At 44.1% G+C, this 16,746-nt stretch overlaps 3 protein-coding genes across 3 annotated transcripts; all 3 read right to left on the bottom strand.

Moving 5' to 3' along the window:
• Nucleotides 1-113: 113 nt before the first annotated feature.
• On the bottom strand, nucleotides 114-10,038 carry LOC142888889 (AT-rich interactive domain-containing protein 3B-like). The gene is made up of 9 exons (XM_076027373.1): nucleotides 9,701-10,038; nucleotides 8,294-8,926; nucleotides 4,488-4,562; nucleotides 4,258-4,330; nucleotides 3,240-3,423; nucleotides 2,339-2,574; nucleotides 1,860-2,129; nucleotides 1,697-1,786; nucleotides 114-1,389 (listed from the first exon to the last, which is right to left on the bottom strand). The coding sequence occupies exons 1-9, from the start codon at nucleotides 9,722-9,724 to the stop codon at nucleotides 1,250-1,252; spliced, it is 1,725 nt and encodes a 574-aa protein (XP_075883488.1). The 5' UTR covers nucleotides 9,725-10,038; the 3' UTR covers nucleotides 114-1,249.
• Nucleotides 10,039-10,963: 925 nt separating this feature from the next.
• Nucleotides 10,964-13,858, bottom strand: cox5aa (cytochrome c oxidase subunit 5Aa). Its single transcript, XM_076027372.1, has 5 exons — nucleotides 13,699-13,858; nucleotides 12,831-12,947; nucleotides 11,684-11,805; nucleotides 11,453-11,570; nucleotides 10,964-11,347 (listed from the first exon to the last, which is right to left on the bottom strand). The coding sequence occupies exons 1-4, from the start codon at nucleotides 13,769-13,771 to the stop codon at nucleotides 11,457-11,459; spliced, it is 426 nt and encodes a 141-aa protein (XP_075883487.1). The 5' UTR covers nucleotides 13,772-13,858; the 3' UTR covers nucleotides 10,964-11,347; nucleotides 11,453-11,456.
• A 312-nt stretch (nucleotides 13,859-14,170) lies between these two features.
• LOC142888887 (ribonuclease P protein subunit p25-like protein) lies at nucleotides 14,171-15,357 on the bottom strand. The gene is made up of 2 exons (XM_076027371.1): nucleotides 15,223-15,357; nucleotides 14,171-15,086 (listed from the first exon to the last, which is right to left on the bottom strand). The coding sequence occupies exons 1-2, from the start codon at nucleotides 15,255-15,257 to the stop codon at nucleotides 14,393-14,395; spliced, it is 729 nt and encodes a 242-aa protein (XP_075883486.1). The 5' UTR covers nucleotides 15,258-15,357; the 3' UTR covers nucleotides 14,171-14,392.
• Between the last annotated feature and the right edge of the window lie 1,389 nt (nucleotides 15,358-16,746).

Here is a 16,746-nt window from a genome sequence, read left to right as displayed (position 1 = left end):
GTTTGTCCCAACTTCTGTCCTGATCTGGCAGAAATACAAGACAAACTCAAACGTCTTAATTTGAAAAGCTGGCATCTCTCCTTGGGGAAAAAAAAAAGCCACAGAAGAAGAAATATAATCTCTCTTTCGCTCAGATTGTTTTATTTCTCCTGGACACACGTCCAAGAAATGCGTGAATCAAAGACCAAAACACAGCTTCAAGTTAAACATCACGTCTGATTGTTCCTACAGTCAAAGTTGACCCGCTGTTTGCCACAACGTGTCCGCTTGATTGTCCATGTACATTTCAGAAGGCGGAGGAATTGACACTTCAGCCATTTGCATATTTTCTCTCGACGAGTGAGGTAGAACTGTTTCAGTGTTCGCCTTTTTTCTTCTTCTTCTTCTTCTTCTTCATAAGCTTGAGGTCATTTCATGTACATTCTCTGCATTACGATGAGACAAGTCCGACGGACGGTCCTGAGTCCAGAAGATAGTTAACATAATGGAAAGTAAACTGAGGTAAATCGGCATCCAGCATATATAATCCACCACTTTGATTCACAGTTGGCATAAAACTGTCACTCTTTAGGCAGAGCTAAACAATTAAATAAAATAAAAAAAATCAATAATAATAATTAGAGTAACACGCATGCAAAACTTGGAAGAAAAAAAACTCAAATGACAAACAACACGCCTGAAAACTAATAGAGTTATGTAAAAAAAAATAAAAATAAAAATAAAAAAAATCCCTGAAAAGCTGAAAGCTGTTGTGAGAGTCGACGTTCAGCTAAGGCTTTTTGGTCTTCATGAGCAGAAGGACATCATCCACTCCAGGCACCGACAGCTGGACGACAGCTTGCTAGGTTGATCAGTGGCCTCACGCTGAGAGGTGCAGTGTTTGCATTCTTCATGCACTTTTCTAGAAGCTTTTTTTTTGTTTCTTTTAAGGCCCACCAGATGTGAATGGCACAACATTGAGATTTCCGCTGACAGGCACTAAGGTAAACTGTGACTGTACGTGGTAGTTGGGTCAAAGAGGTTGAACATAGGTGTCCTCTTGAGAATAAAAGTGTTGTTGTTTTTTAAAGAATAAGAACTCAACTCCAAAAACAAACAAAATTAGAACAAAAATAAAAATAAAAACCTTTACGATATGAATGTCTTCTTTTCTCCCTGAATTCTCCCAGTTCTTGTCTGACAAGAGAGGTATGTGTTGTATAAGTATTTTGTCGGGACAGTTTTTTTTTTTCTAAAGCAGCTACTAACATTAATTTGGTCCCTTGGAGGAGGTGGAGGAAGAGGAGGTAGGACTGTGTGATGAGGAGAGGGCGCTGAAGCCGCTGGTCCCGGCCGCTGTGACCGTCTGAGACACCACAGGAGAGGCCGACTTCTGGGCGAAAAGCATCCCTGCAGGACGCAGAGATTAAAAAAAATACAGTGTTATACAGTGCTATTCCATCAGCAAGAGATATATATATATATATATTTATCATCATATGAAGAGATTAAATCAAATCCCTCACAACAATAGGAGGCCTTGAAATTGTTCACTTAACATTAACTATTCTCATTAGCTCCGGTTTGTCCAAATCATTTCAATGCTTTTCTGCCATTTCACACGAGAAAGATTAATTACAAAGGAGTCATGGCCCGTGCCATGGTAAAGTACATGCATTGCAAAAAAAAAAAAAAAAAAAAAGACCATTCTGCTCACCTGAGTAGGTGGTGCCATTCACCTCCATAGACACATTGATACTGGCAGCTCCATTCGTTGAGATGCTCACAGACAAATCCTGTTTACCTTCTGTGGGAGAAAAAAAGAACGATAATAAAAACAGCCACCACGAGCACCATCACACACTGTGGAGGAAACTCACCCTGGCCGCTGTTGACTTTGAGGCCCATGGGGTTGAAGTGTGAGGCGAGGGCCAGGAGGTTCTGCTGCAGCGCCTGCTGCATGAGACGCTGCTGCTCCTCCGCCAGCTGCTTCATCTTCTTCTCCGGCCCGTTGGCGGCGCTCCCGGCCGCGGCTCCGCGCTCCAGCTTCTCCTTCAGGTGCTCCAACGTGGCAGCCTGCGTCAGCTGCTGCTGCCCGAAAGCCAGCGCCATGGGCAGCCCGCTGGGAAGCACCGGGGCGGGAGCCTCATCTGGAGGGGGGAAAAAAATAAATAAATAAAGTGAATTACACATGTAATTTAATCATTTGAACCCAGGCAATGAAATCAAAAAGGAAAAGAAAATTTAAAAAATTTAAAAATTTAAAAAAAAAAAAAGAAGAACCCAGAATCCAAGCAAACAGAAAAGATTGGAAACTCTAAGGCCAGAACAAGCACCACTGTCTGCAGGTGTCTCCTACCAGTCTTTTTCTTGAGGGTGGGGCTGGCGGATGAACTCAGGCCGTTGTGTGCGTTCGGGGTGGAGGTGATGAGGTGGTGGGGGGCGGAGCCTGGGGAGGGGGCGTAGCGGTACAGGCTGCTGGTGTAGCTGGCACGGCGACCCTCTCGGCGGTTGCTGTCGATGGCGGCCTGCAGCTCGCCCGGAGAGCTCAGGCCCTTCTTCTCACACTCAAAGGGGTAGAGATACTTCATGTACCTGTAGGGGGCGGCGGTTGACACGACAAGTCACATTGATCAGTTTAAGTTTCCGGCAAAAAATTAAATGTGAAGGTTCTAGATCATCCGGGTCATCTTAAAACAGAAGGGTTAAGTTAGGGCAACTGGACTTCTGGACTGGTCATCTTAAAGACGTTTCGCCTCTCATGCGAAAAAGGCTTCTGCAGTTCTGAGGTCCTTCTACTTTAAAATGGTTGAGCTTAACTAATAATTGATTAGACAAAAAAATACAAATTGAATAAGTTCTTATGGTTTAGGTTTTTGCGTCTTCTATTTTTTTCATTCTTCATCTTGCTAAGGTTGCATCGCCACATGCACACAGTGATCACTTAGCACCATCTAGTGGACTAAAAGGCTATACGATATTATTTTTCTAGCGCAGCCAAAGTTGGTTTTTAAACATTAGGAATTCTGCAATTAAATTTTGATATGACATCACCGTCAAATATATCCTAACGTTGCAGTCTATCGAGACCGTTTTCACTATAGTGGACCCATATTAGGACATAACTGACGACACATACTGAATATTTAGAATTAACTGGCATCAATTTGGAAACAAATACCAATAAGCTGTGGCTTATCATCATTTTCCATGTGACTTTTCCAGCGTTCCCACTAAAGCAGCGAGAGAGCGACACCTACTGGGTGCGGAGCGTGAAGGCAGCGCTGGTGATGGACGTGGGGAGGTTGAGGCCTTTGGTGATCTCCCTCCAGATCTTCTTGTTGATGACCTCCACCAGGCCCCCCTTCTCCGTCACCAGCTTGTAGAGCTTGTACAGGTCCAGCACCTGCTTGGCCATGATGGGGATGCGGTTGACGGGAGTTCCTGCGCAAATAAAAAGGGTGAGAAAAAACAAAATACTGTGTGTGAATAATGTTGAATTTTTCACACCTTCGCTAACAAAGGATCCACTATAGCAGAAGGTTAGAACTTTTGTCAGGAGGCTTAAACAAAGGGCTGAATATACTTTTTACAATTGGATTATTGTCGTTTTTTCATTTATTGACCATGTGAAGCTGCAAAAGTGGAGTCCGGAATAAGAAACTGCACATTAAGAATGGGCACCTTTATGCAGAGGGTTTGATGTCGGGTAATGTGGCTTAGCGTGTGTACTCTGTATTGATAAACCTTCCAAACAAAGCTCATTCCAGATAGAAGGGGGAGGGGTTGATTCCACAACGCCGGCTCTGCCTGCTGCAATCCATTTGATTGCAAGTGGGGGAGGGGCTCTGTCAGGGGCAGCGGTGCCTGCCAATCACAGGGGCGTCAGCTGACCCTCCTTAATCCCAATTTGGAGCAAAAGGCAATTAATAATGGGGGACTGAGAAGCAGTCCAAGAAGAAGATTAGCCAGGGTGAGCAAATGCCACACACATGGCAACATCTGCCACGGCCCTGGTCTCAGAGCTGGGAATACTTTACTACTTCTGAGATTTTCCATGGATCAAATGAACCTGTGCTGCTAGTGTACAGTGAGCGACTAGAGACTCTTTTTGTTGCAGTTTTATTCACCAGTCAGTTTAAATGACTAATGTTTAAAGTCTTTCGCAAGGTGCATGCTGGCATAGCAAAATCAAATCTCTATGGTGTGGATCAATACGGTCTAATGACCCATTGTGGTAGCGGCGGTCATTTTGAAAGTGGTCACTCTGCAGCTCACCTCGCTTCTGCATGAAGACAAAGAGCTGATCCAGAAACTCCTTTCGCTTTGGGTCGTTGTCCAATTCGTAAAGCTGGAAATTGAAGAATGGAGAAAGTCAGCGTGCTGCTACACTGTTTTGTACCTAATAAAGCTCTGAACGCAGGAGACAAAAAAAAAAAAAAAGAAGAGGGAAGCTTTGTGTGACCTTGTGACCTTCTTGACGCTTTAGAAAGATGAAATGAACCGACCTTGGCAAAGTCCCGAGACGGCTCTCCTCGCACTTTCCCTCCGTCATTCTCCTCGGCCCAGATGGTGCCACCTCTCTGCAAACACACACACACACACACACACACACACACACACACACACACACACACACACACACACACACACACACACACACACACACACACACACACACACACACACACACACACACACACACACACACACACACACACACACAAACAAACATTGAACACTAGAATGTTGCACCATGCAAAGCGCTCCAATTAAAAGCCTTCGTTTGGCCACTTGTTTTTATTCTGAACTCCTCCAACACAATATACACATGCGCTTCGATTACATTCACATATATTTTTCCAAGGGCCTGTCTGTGTAAAGCCGCAGAACATAGAAAGGGATGTTCACGAAGCCCCAGCAGCAGCAGCAGCAGCAGCCCATGAGGTAGCCATATTTGACATGTTATTTCTCCATCTTGACCCCCTGCCTAAAAACATGGTGGTTTGAGGTTAAAAATGTGAGTGGAGCCCACTGTGTGTGCAACAGTGCGGAAGAACCTGCTGGGGAAGTTATTGTGCTGCTACCATGCACACAGGGCCCGCACCAGAGGCCAGAATGGGCCGTCGTCACAATTACGTGAAGAAGACTTGATTTCTTTATCCAGCCTCTCAGTTTAGAGAAGCAACTTTATCAGTCAGCTTGTCCCTGATTGGTCGATATAAGGATTCAAGACAAACGCACCACCAGACTTCATAAAAAGTCACATTTTCTAACTTTTAAAGCAGATTGAAGCTGGTCAGCAATACTTGAAGGCCCTCTATGAAACAAATCTTCACAGTCAAGCTGACGTATGAGGCATCTGGCGCAAATCGTACTTGAAGAAAACTTGTCTTTACCAGCTGGCTAAAGTGTTTGACTGTATGCGTCCATGTTACAAACTGAAGTGTGGCCCTGTGGGCGGAAGCTATTGACATTGCTAATGGCTTCACAGCTTAGAGTTTCCAATAAAAGGACTCTGCTCCCCCGCCAGAAGGGTTATTGACGTGAAGGCAGATAAACATCCCCAGTCTTTTCACCATCAAATGGAAATAAAACCCTTCCCCCCTCTCATTGAAGAGCAAGTGAGACCCACTGTGGATCTGTTAACAAAGACCTTTTAGTTAATTGCTCACAGAGTTTTCACATATCCATCCCCCGTGGACGCCAATAATATTCAGTATGTAGGTCAGGAGAAGATTTCTTTTGTTTTCCAGCTTTTAAGATGATTTAAAGTACAAATTTGAAGGTTAATGCTTCTAATTGTGCTGTGTGGGATTCTGCAGAAGAGGGTGTAAGCCGGTTAAAATATAAATGTACTGTGAAAAAAAGTTGTTTTTGATGACCTGGATTTGGATATAAAAAAAGGGGGGGGCGGGGGAGGGATCAAGTGGAACTATTTAATGAGCTTCATTAAAGTGACTCAGTGGATTCCAGCAGGGAATCAGCAATAACGTATCCCTTACCCGTAATTCAATGTAACTGCAGGGGGGAATAAATTTTTTAATCCAAATGAAATCATTTGGCCTATGGCCATACGCACATGTCAAGATCATTTATCTGCCCCCTGCTGAGAGCAGACCCACAATTAACAGGGGCCTCTCCCTGCTTACACCCCCCTCCCCCGTGCCAGAAAAAAAAAAAAAACTAAGGGCGTACAGTGAGACTGGGCTAAAGGTGCAAACAATAGCTGTCCAGTGTAATGATGCACGGCCAATAATCAGACAAGAAAGAAAAACACAGTCTGAGAAATGGAAAACAACTACAGGCAAAACGCTGGTGAAATCTGGCGGTCACTGATTAATATCAAGGTTCCGATTTCTAAATGCACTCGGGCACCTGTGACATTCAAACAACTGCAAAAAAACAAAAAAACCCACAGGTGCTTTTGGTTGAATTATTTCCCTCCACTATCACAGCTCATATGAGAATAATGTGAATTCACATAAAACATCAGAAAGCTGAGATCAACACTGTTGTCCTGTTGTGTGTTGTTGTTGTTAGCGAGGTGCTTTTTTTTCTTTTTTTTAAAAACAATGTTACTACATCTTACAGAACGGAATTAGATCATAAGGAAAGACGGCAGCAATTTTTTTTTTTCAAAAGAAAAAAAAAATCGCGCACACTTACGTTTGCAATGATTTGTGGCCCTTTTAAATGTATTGATTACTCGCAGCTGAATTAAGCTGCCGTTTAGCGTTGCCAAGCGACCGCTAAATTATGCAGAGCAATCCGCCAGGCTACAGCTATGTCAACAATGAGTTCTCAGGGCCTGCTGAGGTTTTTCTTTTATTCTAAGAAATGAGGAGAGGGAGGGGCTTTAATAAACGCGCACACACACACACACACACACACACACACACACACACACACACACACACACACACACACACACACACACACACACACACACACACACACACACACACACTTTCATAACAATGGTGCATGTAAAATGAATGCACAGGGTTTGTTTTTGTTTTTTTCATCCAAATGCTGTTGCGTGTTTGCAGCAGGAGAAAAGAACTGAGAGGAGAGGAAGATGACAAACCCTGGTGGAACCAGAAGCCCATTCTGCTCCAGTGGCTACTGTAAGTAAACTTTGTGGGAAGTGGCTCGCTGGTATGCTGTAAGGTCCCAACCCAGCTGCCCCTCTGCATACAGGCCTCATTAATTATAACGCATTGTATTGAAGTGGGGCCTTTGCAAGGGAAATGTACACACACATACACACACACACACACACACACACATAAATGAACCAATATGGGCCAGAGAGCAGAGATGTGGGGCGACCTCCGGTTGCTCAAAAGTAATCGGACATCGTTTGCGTGCATCACTTTTTACACACTCGCGGTTACATTTGTACTGAATTCAAACTGTTGGACGTTGTCAAAATAACCTCCAGCAAGCCTCTCGGAGTGAGGCCGAGCCCGTCAAGTTCATTTAAGCCATTATATTTCATTTAATCCAACCCCCGCCACCCCCCCTCGGCCACCGTGTTCAGATACTCCGTCGTGCCTGAAGCATTTGCAGTTGGACCGCAGCCAAGAGCCGCTGGGCACAGCCGGTGGTCGTAATGCCTCCTCAAAAGTGTCGAACACCAGGCAAGGTATGACAGGAGCAGATCTTTGGCCTCGACGGTAATTAAACAATATCAAGGCTCGGGCAGCTTGCCAAAACGGCGGGGACGGCGGTCGTCCACGCGCTGGTCAACAGGGGGTGGACACAGCAGCGGAGCAGCAGCCCGACTCAGCTGCACACCGTCAGCAAGTCATTTATGGAGTTAGATCCTGAAACTCAGAGCCGTGGATCGGAGGAAAATCTTTCAAATGAAACCAAAGGAGATTGAAATAAAAATCAATAAAAAAATAAAAAAGTGTTTTCACACTACTAATCCCCAAAAAATATACTATCTTAAAAAAGGTCCCATGCTTTGTAAAATTCACTTTGCTGATTTGTTTTTTTTTATTTACTGGAAAAAGTATCTCTAACCTGTTGGTGAAACCCACAGAAATGAGGGGAAAAAAAACATAATTTTCTTGCCATGTGATTTCTTTTTTAGAAAGTACACAATGGAACACACTGTTAAAAATTAGTAATTTGTGACACAAATCACACGCGGCATGGAGAAAGCGCAGCAAATACTACAATTGTGACCTTTTTCAGCAGGAAGCTGCTCCACTGTGCGTCTGGGATGAGAAACAATGATCTTGGGGATCAATGAGTGGAAGAAATATTAATTTGGAAGGTTTTAGAATCAGAGACGACTCACTTGTCTGTAGCGCTCCTCGAAGCTCCAGTCGGCGAGGCCGTTGGGCGACGTGAAGGCTTGCAGCCCCTGCGGAGACTCGATTTCCTTCTCCTCCTGTTCCTGCTTGGACACTGGTGGAAGCGACGACTCTGCTTGCTTCTCGGTCGCAGGATAAGGCAGGAAGGGGAAGCCAGCGGCCGGCTGGAAGCGAGGCCTCTTCGCCTGGTCCAGATCGTTCTCCCGCTCATCACCAAGGCCGCAGTCATCCTCTTCATCGTCATCCTCTTCCTCCACCTCATCGTGCTCCTCGTCATCCACCGTCTCCTCCTGCCCCTCCTTGTCCGAGTCTTCTCCATCCTCCTCCTCTGGATCCAGCCCGCTCGGGTGGCGGATGAAACCCGGGTGAGCTCCAGGGAAGGGCTGAATGTCCGGCCCGCCCAGCAGCGCAGAGTTGAGCCTGGAGGCCGAGGCTCTGGCTGCCGCGGCCTGCTGAGCGAACAGGAACTGGGCCTGCAGAGGGTGCTTCTCCTGGAGGTTCACCTCCACTTTGGCCTCCTGCTGCCTCTGCAAGTGCTCCATCACCGCCTCCAGCTTCATGCCGGGGAGGCTGAACGGATGAGCCCCGGCAGAGCCGATGTCCTGGGACAAGTTTGACTGTGAGCGGAGACGAAATACGTGCAAAAAAAGTGACAAATGATGGAGAGAAATGAATCACACACACAGTCACACAGCGCAAATGCTTAAAACTATCATCTGCAGCAAATTCACAAAAATTCAATTGTTTTAAACAGTAAATAAAATGTGTGAAAGGTATTTCTACAGGTTTAAAAATGGCTAAAGGGGGGCAAACAAAACTAAATTCAAGACGAGGTCAAATAAACTCATTTCAAGTCCAGCTCAAACAAGCTAAATTCAAATCTAGATCAGACGCTCACATTTTGTGTATAAAAGTTGAGAATAAATTGTTCTGATAGCACCACATATAATATGTAATACGACGAGGATCTCGGCGGAGGCACAGAGCGGCTTCGGGCGCAGTTTGATGGCCAGACAATTACCGACTGGAAACAGACCTCAGTTCATTCATCTGAGAATAAACGGGCAGGAAATCGTTGCTTTCTCACGCCTTTCCGCGTCCTCTCTTTCAAAACAACAACAACAACAACAACAAAATAGCTGCTGATATGAATCGACGCGCATCTTCTTCTTCTTCTTCTTCTTCTTCTTCTGCGTGTGTATTAGTTCAGTTGCGTTGATTGAAAGAAAAATACCTCCGAGGCGCAGATAAACACCAACGTGCGCGTCCAAATGATTAAAAACACCTGGACGTCCCGATTCACAATTTTTTTCTTTTTTTTCTTCTTTCTTTGTATTTATTGTTACTGTAACCGAGACGGTGGGTCGGTCGCCCGACTCGTCGATACTCACCATTTGCGCCTTCGAGTAATCCATGATGGCCAACAGGTCTTGTCTAGTTTCTCCTTCGCTGCTCCGCCGCGGACGAATCGCCCCGCATGACCAGTATTCCCAACCTGGTGGTGAACCCAAAACGATTGTCCCAAGATCAAATGTGATTCCAAATTTAGAAAAAGAGCGACGGGGACAGAAGGACAGGAGACGGAGGAGAAGAAAGCCGCTTGTGTTGAGGAGGTCGAGGTGATCGGAGCTGCAGAGGAGGAAGGAGGAGGGGTAATAATGCTGCCTGCCTGGTCACTGCGCATGGAAACTCAAACATGTTTGATTGTGTTAGTAGTGCCTGCTGTTGCTGCTGCTGCGGCTGCGGCTGCTGCTGCTGCAGCCAACCCCCCACCCCGCCCCGCCCCAACTTGGATGAATGAAAGGCCCGCCCCGTGCGTAAAAAAGGCCTCCTAAAGTGGGTTTCCTTCCCTGCCCCTCCGCGCGAGACTACCTATCTACCAAAAATCCCACCCACTGCTTTGATTTTTCTCCTGGGGACCAAGGACGCTACAAGTTTGTTATTTTTCTTGATTAAAATAGCTTTAACCAACAACTAAACTTCTCTATCCCCGTCATCCAAAAATGTTAAATCTTTAATTTATCAACAAGGTTAACATGGAATGGATATATTTAGAAAACACACACACACACACACACACACACACACACACACACACTCTAATATATAATATATTAATCTCAGTTTAACCCGCAAATTTGATTTGACACAAAATGCGGTTATTCAAATCCCTGCCATGTTTCTGAATATTTCAGGTAGGATTGAATCTGTATAAGAGATGTGAGTATATGCTGCAATTCCTCCTTTGCTAACTCATTAATAGACCTCAGTTAAAAAAAAAGATATGTGATGAAGTCATATTGATGTTCGTATATTGGAATTTGAAATCAAGAATTTGGGGGGGAATTATTCAACTCGGAAATGTAATAACTAATGATAATAAAACTTCTGTTGCAACCTCCTCGTCTCACACGACTTTTCCTAAAACATTGCTTTCATATATTTTGTTTATAATGTTCTTTTAATTGAAGGATCATGATCGTTAGCTCTGTTCAGTGATTCCTGCCTGCAGCCATCAGGCTGTACAATTGCACTCTGGTAAAATCCCATCCACAAAAACCAAATAAAAGTCTAAAATTATTAAATCAGTCATCATACGCATTTCTAAAATACCATCATTTTATTCCAGTATGACGACAATATCAGTACACACGTTGCAATTGAAACATGTTTATTTTCCCTGAAACAAGAGTTGAAAAAACTGAAAGTGGGATGGTTTTACATTCATGTGAAAACACTGCTCCCTTGTGGCAAAACATTACTTGAACAAAAAAAAATACTCAGACATGCTTTGTTCACTTTGAAAAACAGATTGTAATGAACCCATCTACCGCTTCAACAGCTACTCAAATTATTCCAAACATCCAAGATGTAGTTTGACACTTAATGAAAATACATTTTCCTTTATTAGGTTCATCAATATATTACAAGCAACAGAACATAATAAAGGTAAAATTAAATAGCACACGCATTTTTTATGAGGCAAACAGTTAGGTACAAGGTTTAATGTGTCCAGAGGGTGTCCACAGTACATGGATCTGAAACACAAAAAAAAAAACACAGCGACCATTAGACGCCAACGTCACAACAAACCTCCAGGGTGTCAAAGAAACACACAACTGACAAAAGAAGTTTGTACCTACCTGTTTAGACTTTGTCAATACCCAGTTCTTCCGGTGTTGAGATGCCAAGCTCATCGAGTGTTGGCCTCAGCTCTTGGATCACATATGGGTAGATTTCTTTATGAGACCCTGCTTTGTCCTGAGGAGGCGACAAATGGCAGGCTCCAAGTCAATCATTGACCAGCAGCACTCAGGATATTAGTGTGGCAGCACTTCCTGAGGTGTGAGGCTCCACACAAGCCCAGTCCTCACCTTCACTGCTTCCAAAATCCGAATGGCGCTGGCCATGTCGTCTAACCTCCGGCAGGCTCTCAAGGCTGCCTCGAGAATCTTTGGCTCAGGTACCAGATCGTAACCGATCAGTGTGTTCATCCCTGCAACAAGAAATGTGGAAATCAGAGAGAGCCCAGACAGAAAACATCGACTAAATACTTTAGTAAGCCATTCTACAACTATAAAAGGATTGTATATTATTTTTGAAGCACATGTAGATCACCGCAATACAATCAACAGTAACTGTAAAGAAGAAATAAGAACCTAGTCATGAATGAAAATAAAGCTAAATACAGTAAATGGACAGCAATGCTCGAGTGACAGCACCTTTACACTGCCAGTACTGACAGAACTTATCTACAGCATAGTATCCGACAACGCTGAATAAAGTCCTGAACCTTAGTTAGTTAGTGTTCCTGATGCTCACGGCCTAATATTACTCAAGAACAGATCTTGTATTATTATCTACAAAGTTGCAAATGAGTTACAGATGAACATTTCTGACACTGTATCAGAGACAAAAAAAACCCAACAACAATGGACCGCTTCATAATTCAATCAATGCTCCAGAAATAACCTGCCTCCCAGAAACCAGTGTTCAAATAACTCAACACCTATTTAGTTTTCACAATGCAAGTGACCAGTGTAGAGAATGTGAGCGGCCAACATGGTTATTATTATTATTTTTATTATTATTATTATTATTATTATTATTATTATTATTATTATTATTATTATTATTATTATTATCGCCCTGCGATGAACTGGCGACTTGTCCAGGGTGTCACCCTGCCTTCGCCCTAAGACAGCTGGGAGAGGCTCCAGCAGAACCCCGTGACCCTGAATAGGAATAAGCAGGTATAGAAGATGAATGAATGAATGAATGTATTATCATCATCATCATCATCATCATTATTATTATTATTAATAATAATTCCATTTACTTTTTATTTGTTCAAGCGTTTTTCAAGGGCTTAACCTCGTTTAACTTAGTGCCCCCCCCCCCCCAACAACCCTAACCCTGTTTCTCTAAGTCCTTTAAGTTTGTGTTCGTGTTTGTTCATTTATTAACCGTTTGCTGTACTATTAGGTGTCATATCAAGCATGAGGTGACCCACAATCCTACCTTTTCTCAGCTCCCATGCATCAATGTCTTGTTTGTTGAAATAAGTGACCCAGCGGGCATCAAACTCTTCGTCGGTCTCCTGCTTGCCATGGGAGTACCATCTCGAGGCCAAAAGAGCTGCAACAAGAAACACGGCACACAAGAGTTTTCTTTCTGAAACGACACTGACTCAAACCGAGTAAGCGTTATGTCAACACGCTCAAGGGTACCAACTTACTGGAGGAACAAGGAGGACAAATATGCTTTATCACAGTCGACCCTATGATATGGTCTGGATCAGCAAAGAAAAAGAAAACCCTTTCCCGTTGACAGGGAACCGTGTCACTGGTGCTCAAGATAAACTCAGCTGAATCCGTGCTTACCGCTATTAAAACGAACGTTTAAAAACCGTGCATATTCGTTTTCCGGAAACAAAAAAAAACAACCAAACGAACCCAACATGATGTCAACGACTTGATCAACCTGCGACCTGAATGCACACGGAGAGGGTGCCCCGTTTAGCCGAGTTAGCACATTAGCAACGAGCACTACCGGTGGAATAGCAGTACAGGGCCCAGCGCTCAGCCTGACAACTGGGTCATGGCAAGGACACACACCGCCGTCCTTTACAAAGCAGTCCGCACGGGAGTTGTGAGGCGAACTTTAATCTGAAATCAAAATATAAGTCGACTTGCTTACATTTTAACGTGGCTCGTGCTGCGTTGCGTCTTTTAAGTGGGCATAGTTAAGTTACTATGCTAGTAGCTAGCTAGCTTAGCCGCGCGGACATAGCCAATGTGCAGGAAGCCGCAGTGGCTTTAGGTTTGAACGTCTTCCTGTCAGATGTATGCTAGCACAAAACATACAACGCATTTGTTTTTTAAAGTACCTTGGCTCCCGGGTTGTGTGCGGGTTAAACTCCGGACACCGGAGACTGAGAGGCGGACGGCGGCTCTGAACATGATGCGGGACAGCCACTAAAGTGGAACCAGGGACCGGAGTTCTCAGGACAGTAGGAGCTCACTTGTCACTTCCCACAGCACGAAGCGGTACGTGAGCTGCACAATGCGCATGCGTGAAATGATGATGAACCTCACTTTTATATACGGTTTATGTTCCGCTCCAGAATTTGATTTAATGAAAGTCATTTTTGTCATTTCATTTTTTTTCTCATTTTTGTGTATGAATGTCACCACAATAAATAGCAACCAATTAAACTGTAGTGTTTTTTTTTCTTTGACATATTTCATAAAGTATCACAGCAACAGCACAATGAAAAAAAAAAAATCTGACCAAAAAAAAACAACCCGCAAAAGCTGTAATTTTATTTATTTATTTCACAATGACTAAAACAGGGGGGGGAATTTAGGGGTTATTGAAATTTTAAGAACCAACAGTATTGGACTTTGTTTATAAAAGCACTCTACAGTTAAACAGTCAAGTCTTTATTAAATCACAGACATCAAATATCTAAATGCATTCTGCATCGCCTGAAGGGTCAAGTTAGGGGTGCAAAAAGTTTGCATTCAACATTATAAAATTTCAGCATGCATATGGAATTTTGGAATTTATTTTTTTTTACATTACATCTTTATTATACTTTGGACTTGTGCAGAACATGTGCTGCTGCCATCCAGGCGAACCTTCTTGGTGCTGTGCTGGGAGTTGAATGAAGATGAACAGTCAGGCCTGAGAAGAGCTCTGGGTCTGTCCGTGTTGTCAGCTGGAGCATTCTGTGTTTGAGGAGGCTGATATCCAGGCTCTCCAACGTCCAGTGGGTCTTTGGAGAGCAGGATGCAGATGGCAGGGACCCTCGTCTGCACAGGCACCCTCGGTGCTCCTTGCTGCGGACTCTCCCAGATCTCATTCACTGTCTTGTAGTACAGTTTGGACACCTGGTGGAGCCCTTCAACCCTACGCTTGAGGATCTCCACACAGGTGATTGTCTTGGTGACCCCTCTCCCCGAGCCAGTGAAGACCACCTGCCTCAGAGTGGGCCCGACATCATCAACTGCTCCTTCTCCTCCTTCTCCTCCTCCTCCTTCTTGTAACCGAGCTGTTGCAAATCGCAGCAAATTGCGGATTTTGCTCCCTTCTTTGACCCGCATGTGCAGGATGTCTGCTGCCAGGCCGGGGATCGGGTAGGGGCTGCTGTCCTCCGTCCTGCTCACTCTCTTAAAGTTGCCAAGTTTTGGAGGCAAATGCAGGACATCAGGAGAGGTCGAAGGAGAGTGGTGTTCCATTACAGTGCAGCCAGCGTCATCTGAACCTGTCAGGCTGTCAAAGAACAAGGCAGGATTTCTGAGCCGGCAGCTTTAAAGTAATCACACAATACACATTTCCTTCAAAATAATCTTGCTTCTCTCTAAATAGCAAAGACTGATCGGCTTCGAAGACCAAACTTGTGACTTACTCTGTTCTTCCGTCCGTCCTCTGGTCATACTGCATTTCCTTTTTCGACTCCCTAGCAGCGAGATGACGCCTCGCAGCAAGAAGAGGGTATTTCTTCCTCTAATCCCATTGACGTGAAGGAAAAGATGTCCTTGTTCTATTCAGCACTGAGGACAGCTGATGCCAACAAACACATATGAGCCTCAGAGAGAGACATGTAGCGTGGGACATAGTGCTCTTAAAGGCACACGCAGCATTAAACAATGCGTGTTGACATTCTGGTTTGTGGGTTTTTGCAGGAAAGGGTCTGCAGAAACCCCCCGATGGCACAGGATTTCATCCGCCCTTCGGTTGCTTGAATTACTTGGATGAATTAACACGAGCTAATGAGATTTAACAAAGCATCCAGTCGAAAAAAAAAGCTTTGTTTCAGTTGAATTGTTCCCCCCCCCACCCCCACCCCCTGTTTGCTTTGTATGTGCATGTGTACAAACCTAGTGTCAAATTACAATCTTGCCAAGTATATTTTAGACAAAAAATATTAACACAAAGTCAAGATTAATAAATCACTCTTTTTTTTTCTAAGTCCCTACTGCTCCCATCTTAGAGCCATCTGGTCTTTTGAGAAGAGTCTCGCTTTAGGCTACAGTTCTCCTCCCATAAGTCCGTCGCCAGGCTGGGCTGACCCAGAAAATGATGCCGCGTTATTTGTGAAATGACTTTTGCGAAAGCATCCGCACTCTGGGGCCACAGTTCATCATGCAAAAATGAGCCGTCCAATTCATATCTGTTACAGTAGCTTGCAAAAGTATTCATACCCTTTTTAAACTTTTCCACATTTTGTCACGTTACGACCACAAAACATAAATATATTTTATTGGAATTGTATGTGAAAGACCAACACAAACTGACGTACATTTGTGAAGTGGAAAGAAAATTATACATGATTTTAAATTTTTTTTTTTTTACAAATAAAAATCTGAAAAGTGCCGTGTGCAAAAGTATTCAGCCCCCCTGAGTCAATACTTTGTGGAACCACCTTTTGCTGCAAGTCTTTTGGGGTACGTCTCTACCAGTTTTGCGCATCTAGAGACTGAAATTTTTGCCCGCTCTTCTTTGCAAAACGGCTCAAGCTCAGTCAGATTAGATGGAGAGCGTTTGTGAACGGCAGTTTTCAGATCTTGCCACAGATTCTCGATTTAATTTAGGTCTGGACTCCAACAGGTTTTCTTCCAAGATTGCCCCGTATTTGGCTGCATCCAGCTTCCCTGTCCCTGCTGAGGAGAAGCACCCCCAGAGCATGATGCTGTCACCACCGTGTTTGACAGTGGGGATGGTTTGTTCGGAGTGATGTGCAGTGTCAGTCTTCCGCCACACATAGCGTTTTGCATTTAGGCCAAAAAGTTCAATTTTGGTCTCATCTGACCAGAGCACCATCTTCCACATGTTTGCCGTGTCCCTCACATGGCTTCTGGCAAACAACAAACGGGACTTCTTCTGGTTTTCTTTTAACAATGGCTTTCTTCTTGCCGCTCTTCCATAAAGG

The sequence above is a fragment of the Nelusetta ayraudi genome, unplaced genomic scaffold, assembly GCF_046127955.1.
Source record: "Nelusetta ayraudi isolate G7.1 ecotype Tasmania unplaced genomic scaffold, CSIRO-AGI_Nayr_v1 ptg000020l, whole genome shotgun sequence".
In the NCBI taxonomy this organism is placed as follows: Eukaryota; Metazoa; Chordata; class Actinopteri; order Tetraodontiformes; family Monacanthidae; genus Nelusetta; species Nelusetta ayraudi.
The sequence above is the reverse complement of the archived record's forward strand: the minus strand, read 5'-3'. Positions and strand labels throughout refer to the sequence as shown.